At 40.3% G+C, this 22,042-nt stretch overlaps 1 protein-coding gene across 1 annotated transcript in view; it reads left to right on the plus strand.

The window, feature by feature from the left end:
• The first annotated feature begins 5,962 nt into the window (after positions 1-5,962).
• Positions 5,963-22,042, plus strand: part of LOC149210196 (protein STRICTOSIDINE SYNTHASE-LIKE 7-like) — a 37,877-nt gene continuing 21,797 nt past the window's right edge. Inside the window, exons 1-2 of the mRNA XM_089396658.1 lie at positions 5,963-6,959; positions 7,070-7,137. Of these exons, the coding sequence (XP_089252784.1) occupies positions 6,567-6,959; positions 7,070-7,137 (461 nt within the window). The 5' untranslated portion in view covers positions 5,963-6,566. The remainder of the gene's footprint in view (positions 6,960-7,069; positions 7,138-22,042) is intronic.

Below are 22,042 nucleotides of genomic sequence, written 5' to 3' on the forward strand. Positions count from 1 at the left end.
TGTACAGGATATCAGTGATGGAAAGCACAGAAATTAAGAAGCAAATTCAAGAGTTGTTGAACAAAGGGATCATCAGACCATCTTCCTCGTCGTGTGGTTCACCTATTGTCTTGGTGCCCAAGAAGGATGGAACATCGTACATGTGCGTGGACTTTCATGCATTGAACAAAATTATGGTAAAGAACCATTACCCACTGCCCATAATAGATGATCTACTTTATTAATTGAAAGATGCAAAGTATTTTACTAAGTTGGACTTAAGAAGTGGCTACCATCAAATTAGAATAGTTGAAGGAGACATTTGGAAGACAACATTCAAAACAAAACAGGGTTTGTTTGAATGGCTAGTTATGTCGTTTGGTTTATGTAATGCTCCCGCTACATTCATGTGTGTGATGAATGATGTATTGAGGCCATTTCTTGATGAGTTTGTCATAGTCTACTTAGATGACATCTTAATTTTCAGTAAATCTCGTGATGAACATGTCATGCATGTAAGAAAAGTACTTGATGTCTTGAAAAAGAACAGTTGTATCTTAAGATGTCAAAGTGCGAGTTTGGAAAAACTTCTTTAGTTTACTTGGGTCATATTGTTGGAGGAGGTGAGTTGAAAATAGATCCCTCCAAGGTTGATGTCATTGTGAATTGGCCAAGGCCCAAGACAGTTATGGAGGTAAGAAGTTTTTTGGGAGTAGCCCAATATTGGAGGAAATTCATTGCTATTTTTTCTCTTATAGCAGCTCCTTTACATGCATTGAAAAGCGTGAAAAATGTTTTTCAGTGGGGAGGCAAACAATGAAAGGCTTTTGATGCATTGAAGGAAAAGATCAATACAACTCCAATAATTGCACTTCCAGAATTGAGACAGTCGTTTGAGATTCAGACGGATGCTAGTGACTATGTTATGGGTGCAGTCCTCATGCAACATGGTAAGCCCATCTGTTTTCATTCAAAAAAATTTAATGGTGCGGTGATTAACTATCCTACATATGACAAGGAATTGTATGCATTGGTCAAAAGTGTGAAAAAATGGAAACGCTACTTGATGGTTAAGGAAACAATCATTCACACTGATCATCAACCATTGCAATACTTGCAATCGCAATCAAAGTTGCAGCGATCAAGGCACTTCTAATGGATGGGTTTTCTTCAAAAATTCCACTTGGTAATCAGGTATAAGAAAGGTATCTACAATAAAGTTGTTGATATGCTTTCTAGGCCTATTGTTAGTGCAACTACTTTACTCAAGAATAATTCTATTTTACATGAAAGTTATATTGAATAATATGCATTAGATAATGAGTTTCAAGATGCTTATGCAAGCTTGAGTCAAGGTAACCAATTAGAGGAATTGGATTATCATTTTCATGATAACTTGTTGTACCATCTTAGCAAGATTTGTATTCCACAGGGAGAAAGAGTTAACATCATAAGAGAGGCACATTCTTCTCTTATTGTTGGTCATTTCGGTGTAAGTAAGATAGTGGCACATCTACAGAGGTATTGTTATTGGCCTCGTATGCTTGAAAGTGTGTCTCATTTTATTAAAGGATGTTCATTATGTGTAATAAGTAATCCTAGTAATAGGAAGTTAGGATTGTACACCACTTTCGGTTCCTTCACGACTGTGGGAGAGTGTTTCTATGGATTTCGTAGGAGGTCTTCCATTGTCCAAAAGAGGTCATGATTATTTGTATATAGTTGTGGATAGGTTCAACAAAATGTGTATTTTGATGCCATGCAAAAAGCAAATTACAACTGAACAAACTTCTCTATTATTCTTTCAGAATGTTTGGATGCATTTTGGATTACCCACATCCAATGTTAGTGATCGAGATTCTCACTTTGTTGGGAATTTTTGGTCAAGCTTGTGGGTATTCATGGACACCAAATTGAAAAAGAGTACAACTTTTCATCCACAAACAGATGGTCAAACAGAAGTGGTGAACAGAACAGTGATACATCTTCTTCATGGGTATTGTAGAAAGCATCCTAAGTTGTGGGATGAACATTTGCACTATATTCAACATGCTTACAATTGAGCCAAGCACTCTTCAACTCAAACTTTTCCATTTGAGGCATGCATGGGATACTTGCCTAAATCTCTTTTGGATTTTATTTTTGGCAAATATGTTGCTATTGAAGGTCATAACGATATAGACAAAGCAGGAAAGTTCATTGAACAAATCCAATTAGTACACCAAAAGGTTCAAGAACAACTTGAGAAAATCCAAGGCAAGTACAAATAAAGGCAAGGAAAGCATCATCAAGATCACAAGTTCCAAGTTGGTGATGAATTTTGGCTTCAAATTAACAAAAAGAGGCTCCAAGGAGAAGGTAAAAAGTTAAAACCAATTAGATATGGTCCATTTAGAATTTTGGAAAAGATTGGTACAATGCCTTCAGGTTGGATTTGCTTTCATATATGCAAATTTATGTTGTTGTTAATGTTGAGAATTTAATGTTGTAAGAGCCTCTTTGATTTAAGATCAAGGAGAGAATATTTAGATTCCATCTATTGAAGACTTTTCTCCAGAATTCCTTAATGAGATTCAACAAGACACTATACTTGACAGAAGTACAAGGACATAAAAAAGGGTAAGTATTGATTATCTTCAAGTAGGGCTCAAGGGTACAAATCCTTCAAAATCAAAATGGATAGAGGTTGGAAAGGTGAGGGAACTATACCCTCACCTACTGGACATGTGAAAGTGGTCCTTTTGGGGTACAAAAGACTTCCAGTGGGGAGGAGGGATCAGGTGCTCAAAATTAGGCTCAAAACTCAAAGTGTCAAAATCTTGATAAACTTAGCTTTAGATCGAAGAGATCGTCATTCTGATTCCAACAGTGTGAAAGGCACTCGAATCCAAGCTCGTATGAAGAAGTTAGAGCAAGTCAAAGTTTAGGTTTGACTTGGTCAGATGGCAGGAAAAGATGATGTGGCAAGGCCCTTCAGCGAATGGGGAAAGTGCTAAGTGGCAGGCCTCCATTGGCCCCAACATTTCACAAATAGTATATTGCAGGCGAGTCATGTTAAAGAATCAACCCCAAGCAACTCAGGGTTGCAATGCGATAAATCGCAATCACACTTTGCAACAGGGAAGGCATTGCAGAAAAACTCTTGCATAAACTTATTTTCTACAATCAAGTTCTATATGATGATGAATCAAATCTAGGCATAAATGAATAAATGAAATAAAAGGAAGGATTTATGGTGCATAAAACTTGCAATAAAGTTAGGAAATCACACCCACAAACATTTGAAAGTGCAGCTGACAATAAGCACCAGGACCAAAACAATAAATAAAAACAAATCTAGACGTGATCTATGTAGACCCCAGAATTACCAAAAAATTAAAGGTACTCTTCATATGCATAAAGGCTAACAACCTCACTTACAGTGAAGCAGCTTCAGAAAAGCGTTTCCCAGGTTGTCGCTGTCGAACGATATGTAGATCCCCTCCATTGCAAAACTCCATGACCAGGCAGGAGAACTTATTTGTCTCGAAATGAGAATACAATGTCGGTAAGAATGGATGATCTAAACAAGAAAGAATCTCTCTCTGGGTCTGTGTGCTCTGAGAGACTTATTCCTGTTTTCCAGCAACCCTTTATCCATTACTTTCATTACAAAAAAATAGTTGATTCCCCTCAACTCTGCTAAGTAAACACTCCCAATATCCCCACTTCCCAAGGGCTTCAAAAGCCTAAAATGACTCAAAACCAAAAAGCCATCTCTGACTTTTACGCCCTGAATGGCGTCCCATCTCGGATCATTGCCTTTGTGTGGTTTGTTTAGAGCACTGCTCAAACTACTATAGTTACTTTCATTGTTGTCACTAACACTGCTTCTGTAGCTGGCCACGCTCAGGCTACTCTTCCCACTTTCAACACACTCAAGCCTCTCGTTTTTTACATTGTCAACAGTTTTGCATTCATTAATCTTTGCATCTGCACCCATGCCATCACTTACCTTCCCACTAAAACTGCTCTTGACACTACTAGAACCAGAACACATGAATCAATGCTCTTCTCTCTAGATGACTCTGTCGACACCATGCTCTGATTGCAATCTTTAATTTACAAAATCAATTCTTTATCATGTTACTACTGTTGTTGCATTCTTTGGGCTGAACACATCAGAAATGGATGACTTAGAGAGAAGCTCTAGTTGCTACATTCTTTGGGCTGAACGCAACAGAAATGGACGACTCAGAGAGAAGCTCTAGCCTCAAGCCATGAAGATAGAATCTAAGAATGGCTACCCAAGTTTAGCATGGGATTCTAGAAGGGCACGTGAGCTGCATGCCAACTTCACGTGTCATAAATTTGTTTATATTTAATTTTATTTATTATATATATCTTATTTTTTTAATTCCAATGGGACATGTAGCGGATGTAAGAGACGATGTGCATGGATGACGCATGCATAATCAGTGAGCTAATCAAAATCATAATCATTTTGTTTCTGGTGTATTATGATGCTGAAGAAAGTAGAGCTAGCTAATGAAATCATTTTCTTTCTGGTGTATTATGATGCTGAAGAAAGTAGAGCTAGCTAATGAAATCATTTTGTTTCTGGTGTATTATGATGTTGAAGAAAGCAGAGCTCGCAAATGATGGAACAGTGGGGAGGGGGAGCATAAGGTATCCACATAGGAATGGCGCTGTTGAGCACCAACACTTAAATGGCGAAGGAGAGGATTAACCCTGTTTTGAGGAGGTTAGGCGCAAATCCAACTTTCATGTTTGGTCTCTTGGCATGGGTACTCGCTCAAACGCTGAAAGTCGTGACTACTTTTGTGGTAGAAAGGAGATGGGACTTGAGAATGCTTGTAGGTTCAGGGGCTTTAGTTGGGAATCAATAAACGCACACCATCTTTGTAATGAATTCAAATCGAATTTAATATTTAGGGTTAACCTACAGTTTCATGTCGCGCCTTGAAATTACTTCCTATATAAAGGGGACAAAGTTGTTTTTTTCCATATTAACTGTACAATGCAGCAAACATTATTCCATGCCACGACTTATCATCTGCTACTACATTTCTCTTATACTTTTTTCTATAGCTATTAGCCACAACAATGTACTTTCATGCCATCAAGATTGGTTAAAAGATGGCTCTGCGACTCCGCCTCTCTTTGTTTTTCTGTTTTGCTTTTGTCACTGTCATTAGATACACTTTCAAGCCAAGAACATAAGTTGAATGATGTGTGTGCATTAAATAAAAAATGCAGTCTCTTTCTCTGTTTAGTTGGAATCCATGTGGTAGCTTTGAGTATAGTGTGTTTGAGAAAACGTTTGTACGTGAAAATATGGGGTCTCCATCGGACAGACTTAATGGAAATTATATGTTCTTGAAGGTGAATGCCACAGATGAAATGGCAATGTTAAAGGCATTGCACTCCTTTCGACAGATCCCTTTGCTTGTGATATGTCGAGATGGTTGGTCACACCTTTCCATATTTTTCCATTTGTTAAATTATTTTTCAATTAAGGATATTGTACACTATAGTTTTGTGTTATCTGCATTTAAAGATTTTGTAAACTATTATATTGCGCAATTTTGAGATATTTATATTCATATATAAAATATAAAACAAATGTATTCCAATCTGAAACTCTCCTATGCGTAATTTAATTGAAAGAAGCTCCATGCAGCACTTGTTTAAACAACCTTTTTCCATGTTACAATGTTTGCATCTCTTGTGATTCACTCTTTATATTTTGTTCCGAGTACCACATTTTTTATTTAATAACATAAGATAACAAATGCAATGATTTTGTCTGATTAATAAAATGGTTCAATAGGTTTTAAGTAAGTCCCTCTGTGTTTAAAAAAGGCTCCTAACTTTTTATTTCACTTTTTAAAATTTGAATCACCATCTCGTATGAGTTATGTTTTTATACAACAGTCTTCTTCAACAACACTCGGGAAATATAAAACCCTTAGCTTCTCATTCCTCCTCAGTCTGCAACATCTCTTTTGCAGTGCACTATTCTATTTGGATGGGTGGGAGGGTTCCTTTGGTTCACTGGTTCTGTTAATATGCTCACAGTCACATGGTTAGCTTAATATAATTTCATGGTTTTTATAGTTTTATTTGCTATCACGCCAGAAAGCGAAAAGCTTCTCTATGAATAAGCCAACCACCGCATATATGACAACAGAAAACCAGGCAAGTGGACAATTAGTCAGCCCAGTGTGCCTCGTGCTTTGACTAGCAAATTCATAGCAACTGCCCCGGCAGGGCAAAACGAAAATAGTTGGTGGCAAATTTAGCTCCACCGTTGGATGGGGTATCCAGAGCGCAGGTTGAAACATGTTCTCCGGCGATCCAAGAACTGAACTGATAATTCCATAAAGTGTATCCCAAAATGTTGTTGGGGATTCCGCTGACCGGCGGCCATTAGAGGAATTGGCCATTGCAGGCAAAACTCACTTTCACACTGACATCTTTTTTCGCACTGCACCACTATTTCAGTCAAATTCAGACATTCCATTCCCACTTGTACTTGCATATATATATGAGGAAATAATACCCAGTGAACCAGGAAACCTAACATGGGAGGAGGGCTAATTCAGAATGCAGTGTGGGTTGCTGTACTATGCCTGGCCTCGGCAGCGGCCTGGCAGGCGTTGCTCAGAACGTCCCCAATTCATCCACTCCCTGTTCATCTCCTTCCTCGCCCGCCCGCGGAAGGCGTTTACGCTCCCAACTTTAGGCTGAACAATGCTGAAAAAATAGGGGCTGGCCTTATCCCCGGTGGAGAAGATTTGGCTGTTGACAGGGAAGGGAGATCCTTTTTCACCGGGTGCAATGACGGATGGATCAAGCGCGTCTGGGTTGACCAGCCGGGCGCCGAACGGGTGGAGAACTGGACGTTCGTGGGCGGACGGCCCCTAGGATTGGCCCTCGGTCCCGGGGATGAGTTAATTGTGTGCGCAGGAGATAGGGTACTCCTACTACCATGTCTGCATTTTTTTTTTCCATTAAGAGCGAGCGCCACATCGGTTGTTGTATTGTTTGAAGTCGAATGCAGGATTCTTTCTGTTTTTGATTTCAGGGGCTGCTCAATGTTACCAAGGACAAAGTGGAGGTGTTGTGCACAGAGGCGGGTGGCTGGCATTTCAAGTATGTGGTAGCATATAAACCCTAAACCCCAAGTGTCTTTAAGTGCTTATAGATGCATCATATTTCTTTTGGATTGTTGTCAATTCATGGATATATTTCTTGAATCAAAATATAAAATTGGGTGTCGGGCAAGATATTCAGTTTTTGTGTTTCAGTAAAAACTTGCTTCGGCACAGTCCCACCAAAGGTAGCGATCAAAAGTTTTACCTATATTTAGTAGAATTTTTCCGGTGAGCTTTGTGCCTCAAATTTGGTCAAAAGTCCAATGGAAATTATAGTTCTACATAGTTAAAAGTTCTGCCCACGAAAGAACTCCACCTTTGGGGTTTTGGGTTTCTCTAAATCGATCCAAAACCTTAAAATCCCTATAAGCGAGCGGACAGATTGTAACTTTCCCTGTTATGTTTCACCGTATTCTGATATAACCGGCTGGAAATAGGGCGTTTTGAGTACCTTTTATCAAAGGCTCTGTGCTTTCGCGCACTATTTCATGGAAGGTGTTCTTCATCTTTCCTTTCGCAAGCGTTAACTAAAGCGACCCACCTTTGCTGGAATCTGGCAAACGACAAATCTTCAATTTCAAAACGATGTGTTATGAAATTGTGTTTTTGACAATCTGGGTCAATTCGTGGGGCAGAGTTCTACCGGGCCCACAAAAAATTTCAATGCCCAGAGCGCAAGTAAATGGAAGCAACACAAACACAGAATGCATAGTTGAGGAGTTTTTACAAAGCAAGCAGTCTATAAAATGAAATTCATGGTGGACAAATTATTACAGGTAGGGCTCAAAGGTTTCTTTCTTCGTAACAAAAATATGTGGCTATGCCCTTTTTAAAACATTAAAATACCGGCGGTCTATTGCTCCTACTTTCTGGCTTGACCTTTCTTCCTTTTGCTGCTGCAAGAGTTTTCCTTCTCCCTCCACTTGCTATTTCGTACTCTGCTCCTCTATTTCTTTTTGTCTTTGTGATTATGAAATTGCTGTCTCCTGTGCTCACTCTTTTTCTTTGTAAAGCATTTATTTTCCCATTAGATCACGACATTTTTCAGGGTACTACCTTCAGACAGGGGCACAAAGAGAACGATTGATACTGTTTCATATCCAATACTTTAGACCAGTGAGGATCCGTGGGACCTCACCCCACCACACGACACCTCAACAGCTAAACTGTTTCAGATCTGTCCTTGGGAGATGGACTAGGTCCTCCAGACAGACCTCAGCAGTGCACAAATTCCCCTAGACAACGAGTTAGTGGACAGTCTGTACCTCCCACTGACCCTTCATCAGGCCAGCGAACTTTCTGGAATTTTTTTTAGTGCTCTTCAGCCAGTCTCGGATGTTAGGAGCGATGGCTCTGATTCTCTTCGTCAGGGCATTCCATACATTGTATTTTTTATGTTCTTGCGTTGTACCTTTTATATTCATGCATTATATTTTTTATAGGAGACCGTTTGGTTCTCTCGCATTTTATGGACATCATTGTACTCAATAGTGCCTTTGACCTACTTTGTGGTCATTGGTTGGACATAAATATAATTATCTTATCTTATCTTAGTTAGTGAATTCAACGATTTTTTCCACTGATCCATGCAACTTTTGAATTGAGAAGTAAGCTCCTTGGATATCTCACTCTGTATCCTACAATCAACTCCCATTCAACTCTTTTGAGCATTGCTTCCTTTTTTGTGTCGTTGATTGAAAGGTTATTCAACGACCTGCACATGCCACCTTGACATCCTTTTTGTTAGGTCCTCCAATGTGTGCTTACTGCTTAGTGCTTACTATAGATACGATAAGATAAGATAATTATATTTATGTCCATCTAATGACCACACAGTAGGTCAAAGGGATTGTTGAGTACAATGATGTCTAGACTCTATACAAAGGGGGAGAACCAAATGGTCTCCTATAAAAGATATAATGCATGAAGTAAATCAACATTTGGCCCTAGCAAAGAAGATCCAGGAGCTAATAGGTCTGAGAGTCAGACCCATCTCTTCTAACATCTGAGGCTGAATGAATAACACTGAAGAAACTCAACAAAGTTTGTTGGCCCGATGAAGAGCCGGTGGCAAGTGCAGACTGTCCACTAAATCGTTTCTTGGGGGGTTCACGCACTGCTGGATGCTGAAAGACCTAGTTCGTCTCCTAGGAACGGATCTGAGATGGATCTGCGGCTGAGATCTCGTGTGGCAGGTTGAGGTCCCACGAATCCTCATTGATCTGGAGTCTGGATATGTACTGGTATCAATCGATCTCTTGGTGCCCTTGTTTAAAGGTAATACCCTGAAAAATGTCGTGATCCTCTATGTGGGGTCTGGTCTGATGGGAGGCTAAATAATATGCGCTCGGAACTGGAGAGCCTCTTGCCTATATAGGGCCAAACATCTTTGATTGGGATACCTGAAAAAGTCGGCGAGGGTCCGAGAATCTCTGAACAAGTCAGCGAGAGCTCAAGGGATTAGACAACTCACACATTCCCTTCATATCTATGAATTTGATAGCCTCCCATGAATCGGAAAAGTCAATGGTGTGTAAGATTTCATCACGGACAATCAGGGTACTCGCATGAAAGTCAAAGGAAAGGTGAGCTCCTGCCCACAAGATCAGTGGAATGTTCATGCAATGGCAAGCTGATTCAGTCCAACTCTTCCTTTCAAATCCACGTGGTTTCTTGTAAGTACGTACCTTCCCAATAAAGCAAGTGTTATGTTTTCTTACTACTGGCTCTATTTGCAACTCTTTCCTCCATTGTTTTTGCAATTTCTTTTCTCTCGTGCTCTGGAATCTACCTTTCTAGTTGACGATATGTGTATTGTTATTGACAACACCTCATGGCACTGGTACAAATCTGCCATGTTCAGAGTTGGTGAGATATCTAAGCTCTCTATCATTTCCAGCACATTATTTTTTTTCTTCAGGGCCCTAGTACGTCAAATTTCTTAATTATCAGTTTGCTGTATGTTCCTCTTGGGAGCATCTCTTTTTGCAGATGTGATAATGCAAGGTTTTCTTTGTGGAATCTCTTCTCCCTTATTTTCTTACCATCCATTTGATAATATCGTTCACTGCTGCACTATAGCTGTTTCTTTACTCATGATCATTCTTGATATGTTCTGCACATGGCTCTACATCTGCACTTCCCTTGCTTGCATCAGGCAATCTTGCCAAATCAGTCACCCCTTTTGGTGATCTCCCATTCATGGCTGGGAATTGTGTCTTTCATGCCGATCTAGTCATTGAGTTGTTGTATGCAAACTCTGATTATGTGCCAACACCTTATCCCAATTCCCACTGTCCTGGTTTCTCTTCTACCATACATCTTAACATTTTCCAAGACACATGTTCACTATCTCTATTTTCCCATACATGTTCACTATCTCTATTTTCCCATACATGTGGCACTATATTGCAGAATTGTATTGAACATCTTCCACAAGGTCCTCTAGAAGTGACCAATAAACTTGCTGTCTCTATTTGAAGTTATGCTTCTTGGTAAGCCATCCAAACAAACTACTTCTCTAAAGAATCAAGCAACCATATTTGTTGCATCACTAGTTATGCTGCATTAAGAATAGGATCATTACCTTTTTGGGTTCTTGGCATTTTGACATTTTCCCCACAGTGCTTTTGATATTGGCATTGGCTTGCATAATCCAATATTTTGGCTTTTCCCCTTTGCATGCTGGCAAATTTTACAATGTTTGACCTATTTCTTCACATCCATGGCAATTCCTTGTTAATAATAGTTCTCTTCCACCAATGCTTGGTTCTCCTCAGTGTTGTTAAAACCGCGATATTATTGTTTTTTTGCGATTTTTTTTCAGTAAAAAGATAAAATCATGAGTAGTACTCGGGCTTTTTTTTTATAGGCAATTTTTTTCGAAAAAATCGCGATTTTTTGGGAAAAATCGTGGGAATTTTTTGTTTGTTTGTTTGTTGAGGAGGAGGAGGTGACCCAAGCTACCCCTGTCACAAGTAGAGGACGTGGTCTACCTCTTGTAGCTCCTAGTTCTTCAGCTTCTAGAGCACATCAGACTCCATAGTCTACTGCGGCCTGCCAACTACACCGACATCTACATCTAGAGGGGCAAAGGAAATCAGTAGTATTAGACTTTAGTTATTTGGTTCATTTCATTGTATATGACATTATGACTCATGATATGAGATACATTATTATATTTTTTGTTGATATTTTGAGGTTGAGTTGGGACTCAGGAGACAGGACTTACTATTCAGGACATGATTCACTGTTATGTATGATTTTAACACTAGAAATGATATTAAACATCTTATATATTACTTCTTTTATCTTTTTTCCCCTGGAAAAATCGTAATCTTTCATTATACTTTGAAAAATTACATATTGTAGATGCACCTAAATGCATATGCTATAGTCTGGTCAGCCTGATGGCTCAGCAAAATAGATAACATATATATCAGCATAGATAACCAGTTCATCACGCAGGATGATCATTTAGTTTTTGTTTGGATTATATACATATTGCCACGCAGGGCCGGTTATATACTTTCCGTCAAAATGTAATCAAAAAACCTGTACAGTTTATATCATATATTCAGATCATGGGCTGTCCACCCTGTGGTATTGAGGGTCTATATAAGGCCGATGATAATATTGAAAAGCATTTGACCCTCTCTGCTCCTGGATCATCCACTCTCCTCGGGGTAGTGTCGTGGCCGCCTTGGATAGTTCGTCGGCACTGCTGTTGTGTTCCCTGTAAATATGAGTACAAGTAATATCATTAAAATGTACCTTCATGATATTTATTTCATCCAGTATATTGCTGAGTGTGTGTGTGTGACATTCAGTTGTAGCATTAAACCAGTCTATGATGATCTTTGAGTCGCCGAATATATGTATGTTCATGCAATTGTGGCCCAATGAGAAATGCATGAGGTGACGAAGAGTAATGAGTTCAGCATAATTGTTTGATCCAGTCCCCAATCCCAATTTGACTTTATAATAGTGTTGTTCGTTTATGTAGAGGATAAATCCTCCCCCACATCCCTGCTGTTGGGCCGCGCCGTCAAAGTATGCCCATGGGGTATTCTTATCTATGAGAGGCGGGTCACGGGGCCTTCTGGCACGAGGTTGAGGTGGTTCCGGCATTTCATTGTAGACAGTTATAATGCGAGCATATATGTGCGGCCAGTTTGCGTTTTTTCCATCAAAAATGATACGATTCCGCGTCAACCATAGTTGCCAGCTTATGATAAGAGGCAGACTCTGTATTTTGGAACCCCTGTTCCGTTGATACCAATCTTCCCAGACCCTGTTCAGATCGTCACCCTCCCAGGTGCCTGTGAAGTGGATTACTGATGATATGCTATGCCATATTTCCTTCAGGGCCGTGCACTTCAGAAAGAGATGTATTGTCGATTCAACGTCGTTTTTACACAACGAGCACCAGGTAGGCCCGTGAATGGCTCGGTGCATAAGATTCTCCGCGGTGGGGACTTTGTTTTTTAGTATGCACCAGAAAAATAATTTGGCCCGCGGTGGCGCTGTAAGTTTCCAAATGGCCTTCCACCAGAAAGTAATCATGTCAGGAACTTTGTGAGAAATCAACACTTGGTAGCCCCCCTTTGGAGTATAGGTACCGCTGTCTGATTGGTTCAGCGGTACCTATATTACTTCTTTTATCATATTTATGTGTCAATGTATTTATTTTATGTTGTAGATGGTTTAGATATTAAAAAAATTGAAAAAAAATGAATATTTTTGTACCAAACGATTTTTTCCCGATTATTACGATTTTTTCCTCACACTAATATTATCCCGATAATGATTAGTGCAACATTGGTTCTCATCCATTTTGAAATGATCATGGAAGCCCTCATTTTGTAGTAACGTTATGAGGTTCTCCCTTGGTGATATTCTAGGGTGCAAAAGTGTTGTTTTTTGAAAGAAATCATTTTTGGATGAAGTAATGTAGATATGGATTTCAGTCTCCAAGCCGTGGTTCTTTTCTAGCCTTCCACGCTAATTTTTGTTTTTGCAATTATCTCATGCAAGTTTTTCATTTGTTCCATCCCTAACACTAGGATACCGGAAACGATGCCCCTAACTCCCAAAAACGCAATGTGGCTTTACGGATATGGAAATGCGTACGAAACGACTTGGAGACGGCATGGAAATGTTTTTGCCACATTTCACTTTTTCGGAAACAACCAACCTTAAGATTGGAAACGTTACAAAGTAGTTTCAAGAAAATTTGATCTATTTCCAGAAAATTTGGATACGTTTCCAAAAAATATGGATATGTTTCCAAGTTTTCAGGTTTCCAATGTTCCAGACACTTTATTGCAAGAATTATTCCAGGTTTGTTTGTCCAGATGATGTAAATCTAGCTGAATTCTTTGCAGACCTTATATCCACTGATTTCAACTTATCTGAAAGTGAACATTTATCTTGAAAAAGGATTCATGACATGATAGAGGTATTTGCCAACATGTTTTCAACAATGCCAGATCTAAAGGATGGAAACCTGGAATTTGGAATGGAAACTCATAAGGTATCTATGAAATCAAGAAGGAAAGTTACTACTCGCAAAGTTGGTTGGTGGAAGCAGTTTCTTTGCATTAGGTTAAATTCCTCAACATTTTTGTACTAGTATCATATTTCACAATACTTAATTGCTTAAATTGTGGTGTCTTGATTTTTGGTCATATGATCTTAGGTTGTGAATAAATAAATCTAACTTACTTCTTTTTATGAATTTCAGAGCGTCTCCTATTGTAGCTACTGGAATATAGTCCAATTTATAATGTGTAGACACTGTTATTTACAATGATTAAATTTACATTATATTCGGTGATACTAAACAATATTTTTATGTCATGACTCCTTTAGAGTCTAGACCAAGATACTGTGCAACATAATATTTACAAAGTCAAATTCAATATGTTTCCTTTGTGTTAGTGCTGTCAAATTCATTAGAAAAATATATAATTTCATGAAGTATGATGTGACATTGAAAACAATCTCATATTCCTTTAAACTGTGAGTGGGTATTTGTTAAAATTGGCAACTAGGGCCAAACTCCGTGTGGGTCATCTTATTTATGGCATCTGATATTTTTTTTTTGGAGTCTTCTCATCGAGAGGTGTAGGATTGATCTAAAGATGATCCGATTCTGATAAGTATTCATGGAGATGTGAATTTATTTGTGTTATGGGACAATTCGTCAAGGTTGGCCAACAACCAAATTGCCCCCACTTGTGCTCAACGTTTTAGTATAAATAGAGGTGCCTTGAAAGTCATTTAGACATACACTCTTCTTGTGATCTCTTCCTCTCCACTTGTCTTTGGGTTTTTGGTGGGAGGAAGAGATCCTAAGAGACTACGCAGCCCTAAGAAGAGGATGCCCTAGCTCAACACTGTCATGGAGAAGGCATGCCCTAGATCTGAACGCTGCCATGAGAAGGAAGAGTCTTGGACGTGCCCTAGCCACAGTCAAGAGGGGTAGTAAAAGTGTAAGCCCTCAACGCAGCCAAGAAAAGGGTCTCCTGTCTAAGGGAGTTTCAACGCTATCCAAGGAGCCCTAAAGGAAGCCCTAGCTGCAGAAATTAGGAGGATGTTTGCAACCCTATGGACGCTGTTAAGAGGGATATGCCATGCCCTCATCCACTATTCTAAAAGAATCAAGGACACAGTCAAAAGAGGTCTTAACTTGTAAAAGACTTCGCTGTCATGAGGAAGCCCTACTGCGTAAATGCAAACCTAAAGGGAGATACCTTATCTGTTGATCTAAATCAAGGCAACCCTAAACGCTGTCTATAAAATATGTTCTAGCTGCAGTAGGAGGAGAGTCCTAGCAGCCATTAAGGGAGAGGTATAGCTGCTATGAAAGGAAGGTCTGATCACAGTCATAGGAGGCCTATTTCAGGAGTCAAAAGAACCTCAACCACAACAAGAAAGAGACTAGTCAGCGTGTATATTTGAGAGCTATTTCAGGGGTCAAATTAAAGGGCTGAACTGCTTGCTAGTAGGAGGTTTGAGTGAGCTCATATTAGTCACTCTATAGGCTGTCATGACTCATAATCATGTTCTAAGGACTGTTGTATGCCACTGTAATAAGAAGTGAGCATAGACATAGTTCAGTCATTGTTAAGGGCTTGAAGGCTACTCTGAGTTGTAAAGGAAATGGTATTTCCTTGGAGATCAATTGTAGTCAAATCTGGGCAGATTTTGAGGACTGTTAGGACACTGCACCTTGGACCCGTTAAAGGAGTCTAGCTGCGCTGCTAGGCTATAAGCCATAACAAGTAGCTAAGACTGGTGAGTGCAATGGCTGATGGTTGCAGCGTATTGGATGTCGGATGGATGCAACTTGATGTAGGTGCAGCATTGGGTGCAACTCAGCGATGGGAGCAACACAGTGATGAGAGCAGTTTAGTGATTGGGTGTAGCATAGTGACAGGTACAACATGATGATAAGGTGCAGCAGTATGATGTGTGTTGCATGGTAATGAGGTCCAACATGATGATTGAGTGCAGCACAGTGAGGAGCAACATGGTGATGGAGTCACCTTGGATCAGTGGAAGCAGTATGCCTTCTACTCAGCTCATATCAACTACCTCATATGCTATCTTCTTAGAGAAGATCTCTGCTCTTATTTAGATAAATCAATATGTTGACTGTTGATGTATATGTATTATCTCTCTCTTTGCTGAACTATTGAAGAACATATAAGAAGAATTGATCAAGGTTTCCCCACATTGGGGTTTGTCCTTGGCTAGCGCCACATCTTGTGTCCTCTTGTCTTGGCTTGTCTTCTGCGATTTATGTTTATGTTCTATTTGCAATTTACTATTATGATGATGTGATTGCTAATCCGGAAAAGATATTGAGCTAATTGGAAAAATTGAAATAAATTGCTCTAAGCATAGAACATACCTAAATTAATAGTAGTGCAGCACAGTGAGGAGCAACATGGTGATGGAGTCACCTTGGATCAGTGGAAGCAGTATGCCTTCTACTCAGCTCAGATCAACTACCTCATATGCTATCTTCTTAGAGAAGATCTCTGCTCTTATTTAGATAAGTCAATATGTTGACTTCTAATGTATATGTACCATCTCTCTCTGCTGAACTATTGAAGAACATATAAGAAGAATTGATCAAAGGTTTCCCCACATTGGAGTTTGTCCTTGGCTAGCACCACATCTTGTGTCCTCTTGTCTTGGCTTGTCTTCCGCGATTTATGTTTATTTTCTATCTGCAATTTACTATTATGCTGATGTGACTGCTAATCTGGAAAAGATATTGAGCTAATTGAAAAAATTGAAATAAATTGCTCTAAGCATAGAACATACCTAAAATTAACAGTATTGACATTTTAACCAAGGTGCCAACTTGAATGTTATAATAATCATTGATAATGATGATGACAATGTTTATATTGAATTGATGATGATGATTTGTTTATGTTGAATTTATGATGATGACAATGTTTATATTGAATTGATGACGATGATTTGTTTATGTTGAATATATGACTATGATTATGTATTTTTAAATATAGAATCTAGATTCTAAAGTGTTAAGTTATGGTATGTTCTATGCTTAGAGCAGTTTACTTCTTTTCTTCTTATTAGCCACAGATTAGCAATCACATATACATTAAGTAAAGTGCAGATAGAACATTAAATGATCAACAGAAAACAAGCCAAGACAAGAGACAAAGGTGTGGCGGCTAGCCAGGGACAAACCACAATGCGGGGAAACCCTTTGATCAAATCTTCTTTTATCTTCAATAGTTCAGCAGAGAGAAATAGTACAAAATCAAAATTTTGTAATTTTATATCAGCAATAGCAAACCCTAGATCAACAAAGTCAAACTTGGTCAAACAAGTTGAAATTGACCTCCAATATGCTTGGTTAATTTCTGGTCAACTAGCCCTCAAAGAGCTTGAAGAAACAACCCTTGAACAACCCCAAAAACATAGTCAAACTGTTGTTGACTGAAGTCAACCTGCTGCCCAAAACTAGGGCAGTCAACGTTGGTCAAACTTATGGACGGATTGCCTCGATTTTTGTGCCAAAATCTGCGGCTTGCCTAGGAGAGGCAGCCACACCAAAACTGCACCCTTGATGAGTCAACGCTTGGTCAACGCAAGTCAAAGAGACCTTCAACAACTTCTGCATCCTCCTTTCAGCGTCCTCCTTGCCCTAATGCGTCCTCCTCCTTCCCACGTGTGAGCTGCTCCTTGTATAACCCAAAGCTAAGGAGAGAGAGGGAAGAATGAGTGAGATGAGATGATGAGAAAATGAATTGACCTCTCTTGTATTTATATGAATCATTGGGTGTGTGCCACACATTTAACTATTGGTCGACTTTGACAATTTGTCAAGTAAATACAAATAAATTCATATCTCCATAAATACTTGTCGGAATCGGATGATCTTTAGATCAATCCTACACCTCTCGACAAGAGGAATCTAGGAAAAATATCAGCTGCCATAAATGAGGTGACCCACATGGAGTTTGGCCCTAGTTGCCAATTTTAACACTCCTTCTCAACTAGGGAGAACTCCATTTGCAATCCGTCTGACCGTTGCTACTATCCCAACCATCAAATGCATTGCCCTGCACTACTTGGCCCTATTCTGCTCTGCTTTGCTTGAACTATGAAGAAAAAGGAATGATCGATGATGTATCATACCATCCTCCATTGATTTGAAGTCAGTCTCAGAGTGTGTCATACCACTCTCACTGATCCTAGATCAATGGAGGTCATCTTAGCATAGGGAGTATGGTAGATACAACAATGTGTCCATCGATAGTACTACTAATGGTCCCTAACCCCATTTCCCTACTCATTGATCAGATGAGAGGTACTTCCCATGAGTCCTAGATTGCATGGGTAGGATGCCTCGACAGGAAAACTAATCATCCTGTCCACAAGAGAACGAATCATCTTGTCCAACAGTCGCCACAGGAGAACTAATCATCCTGGCCCATAAGAGAATTAATCATCTTGTTCCACAGTCGCCACGGAGAACTAATCATCCTAGCCCACAAGAGAACTAATCATCTTGTTCCATAGTCGCCATGGAGAACTAATCATCCTAGCACACAAGAGAACTAATCATCTTGTTCCACAGTCGCCACGAGGTGTCACAGGGGAAGGTTGAACCTTTTACCCTATACATAGTGCACCACCAGGGGATGCTGAGTCGCCCTGTGGTCGCATGTCACTCCAAGAAGTACCCCGCGCCCCCCTGGAGCTCCCAGAGCTCAAAACATCTACTCAACCCTCACACGAGGGTCTCTGAACGACACTAAGTCGTTCTTGGAAAGTCAAGAATTTGACCTTTCCCAGGGGCTTCGTCAAATGTCGGTGACCTGTTCATCTGTATCGATATGTTGGAGCCTTATTGCTCCCCGCTGCACCATATCCCGAATATAGTGGTACCTGATATCTATATGCTTGGAGCGATCATGAAATATGGGATTCTATGATAAACGAATCCCGCTCTGGTTGTCACACAGGATCACGGTGGTATCCAATGTAAATCCAAGCAGCTCATTGAAGAGCTTTCGCAACCAGACCGCCTCACAAGAGGCCATACTAACAGCGATGTACTCTGCTCGGCGGTGCTCAAAGCCACCGACTTTTGCTTCCTGCTCATCCAGGATATCGAGGCAAATCCCAAAGAGAAACGACACCCAGAAGTGCTCTTTCAGTCCACCACACTACCTGCCCAATCAACATCGGTATATCCATGTAGTCTCACATCTTCGGCAGTGTATCTCAACCCATGAGTGATTGTGCCACGAAGATATTTCAACAGATTCTTGGCACCAATCCAATGTGAGTGGTGAGGCTCAACCATATGTTGACTCAACGTGTTCACTGCAAAACATATATTCGGACGAGAGTTCACCAAGAACATCAATGCTCTGATGAGTTGACGATACTCGGTAGCATTTCATAAAATGGGTCCGGCAGCACTACTGCTTAACTTCTTGAAGTCAAGCTCCATCGGGGTAGTCATGGGCTTGCAGTCCACCATACCGAATCTCTCCAATATCTTCACCACATATTTTCCTTGAGATAGGAAAATCTCCCTCGGCTTCTGCTAGACTTTTAGATCTAGGAAATAGTGAATCAGTCCTAGGTCCTTCATCTCAAATTCAGAAGCCAACTCCCTCTTACATTTATGAATGAGAGGGTCTGCACCTCTTAGAAAGAGGTCGTCAACGTACAACACCAATATGAGAGGATTGTCATCTTCAACCTTAAAGTAAAGGTTAGGGTCAACTTCACTCCTAGTGAATCCCATCTTCATCAAGTAGCTATCGATCCTCTCATACCATGCTCGGGGTGCTTGCTTCAGCCCATCGAGGGCCTTCTTCAACCTGCACATATGAGATTCTCGATCATGAATCTCAAATCCTTCGGGTTGGTCCACATAGACCTCCTCTTTGATTGAACCATGCAAGAACGCGGTCTTGACATCCATCTGATGTAGGTTCCATCCTTGCGAACTAGCAAGGGCTATGATTGAGTGGATGGTGGTATATCGGGCAATAGGTGCAAATATCTCGTCATAGTCTATAACTTCTTTCTGAGAGAAGCCACGAGCGACAAAACGAGCCTTATACTTTTCCACACTTCTATCAACTACATGCTTTATCTTGTAAAGCCATTTCGAAGTGACAACTGCTTTATCCTAGGGTCCGGGGACCACATCTCAGACATCGTTTTTCATGATGGACTCATATTCCTCAATATTAGCATCCTTCCATACTTGATGCTTAACAGCCTCTGCAAATGACAAAGGCTCATTTTGGATGATGGTCAAGTATCCCTGATACATGGTCGACTTCTTACTTTCCCAAAAGGTTCCTCTGGGTGCAACGTGCCCTTCAACATCATCAAGTGTCCCCCTAAGCCATGAAGGCCCCTTCCTAGAAGAGGAAGTCTCTTGTGGAGGGGGATCAATAAGATCCATAGGTTCTTCCACATCAGGCATTGTCTCATCTTCCTTTTCCTTTGGTTCCTTGGTGTCAGCGTCTTTAGATCCCCTTTGAGTAGGAAGATTGTCAACTTTGCTAAGAGCCATATCTTCGTCAAAGGTGACATCATGGCTAATCTCGATTTCCCTTTGACCAACCACATAGATTCTATAGCCCCTAGTGTTTTCGCTATAGCCCACGAAGATTCCTTTCTTTCTAGATGCACCCAATTTATTCCTCTTCTCCTTTGGCACATGAAAATATACCGAACTTCCAAAAATTCTAAAATGTGATGAGCCAGGTTTCTTACTAGTGAACATCTCTTCGGGAGTCTTGGAACCCAATGCTTGATGAGGGCATCGGTTTTGCACATATACGGCGGTATTCGTAGCTTCAGCCCATAGAAACTTCGGAAGTCTTTGATCATGGGGCTTAACACGAACAACTTCCACAATCGTACGATTCTTCCTTTTCGCCACACCATTTTGCTCAGGAGTATATGGTGTTGCAGTCTCCCTCTTAATGCCAGCCTCTTTGCAAAAGTCATGGAACTCATTGGATTCATACTCAGTCCCATTATTAGTCCTTAAGACCTTGATCTTCTTTTCGGTTTGATTCTCGATCAAGGCTTTGTAGTGACGAAACCGAGTGAACAGTTCATCCTTCTTTTTCAAGAAGTATATCTAGGTCTTGCGAGAAAAATCATCTGTAAAAGTGAGGTAATATAAATATCCTCCCAAAGAGTTCACAGGCAACATACCAGATATGTCTGAGTGAACCAATTGCAATATATTAGAGGTCTTGCTTTGGCTTGAAGGGAATGGTCCCTTTTTGAGCTTTCCTTTGGCACATTCAGGACATACACCTTCTTGCTCTACTTGGACTCGGGCATCCCTGTCACCATTTGTCTTGCATTGGGTAGAGCTTTATAATGAAGGTGAGCAAACCTCCGATGCCATAGTTCGAATTGAAGTGATGTGTCACAAGATATGACACCCAACAGACTTCCTCCGACCTGATATAATGAATCGACTTGAAACCCAAGGGTGAAAGCTTCCTTAAAATTCTTTTTCCATACACGTGCCTTGCCATCAATGAAGGTTACCTTGTAGCCTTTGTCCTCCATTGCCGAAACAGACACCAGGTTCTTTTTGAGATCAGGTACATATAGGACTTCTTGTAAATGAATTGTATTACCCTGATTCAATTGAAGAGTGACATTCCCTACGCCTTTCACGGGATATTTTGCGTTGTCCCCAAGAACAATTTCCAGGTTGGTCTCCTTTTCTATCAAATTGGAGAGAGCTTCTTTGTAGCTAGTGAAGTGCCTTGAGGCACCACTATCAATAAGCCAATTTCCCAGCGAGTCCGGGGGAGCAGTAGTAGAGAGGGCCGCTGGTAGACAATATTCATCTTGCTTATTGTTAACAACATTAGATTCATCCCTGGAGTTTCATGCCTTCTTGAAGGCTTGTCCTCTTCCTTGATTTCCGACATTTCTTTTACATCTGCCATTAGACCTGCCATTCCTTTGATTGCCTTGAGAGTGATTTTGGTCATCATCATGGTGTGAGTCCCTTTTATCAGGGCACTCCCTTGCATAGTGGCCCATTTTGTTGCAATTGTAACATCGACCTTTTCTTCCACCCTTTGGTCCAACCTTTCCTTTGGATTTAGCCCCAGAATTGTTTCTTCTTTTAGCATGAGAAGAAAAGGCAGAGGGATGGCCTTTAAGTGTGGGCATTTCTTCCTCTTCCATCCTTGTTTCTTCTTGAATGCATCTAGCCATCAATTCCTCAAATCTTGGGATGACATTATTGTTGAGAAGAGCAGTCCTGAATATATACCATTTAGGTGGCAGTCCTCCAAGAGTTGTGATAGTCATTTCCTTGTCAGGAGCTACTTCCCCAATAG

Source organism: Pinus tabuliformis, chromosome 1_2, assembly GCF_031772625.1.
Source record: "Pinus tabuliformis cultivar Carrire ecotype Pingquan chromosome 1_2, CPIR1, whole genome shotgun sequence".
Taxonomy (NCBI): Eukaryota; Viridiplantae; Streptophyta; class Pinopsida; order Pinales; family Pinaceae; genus Pinus; species Pinus tabuliformis.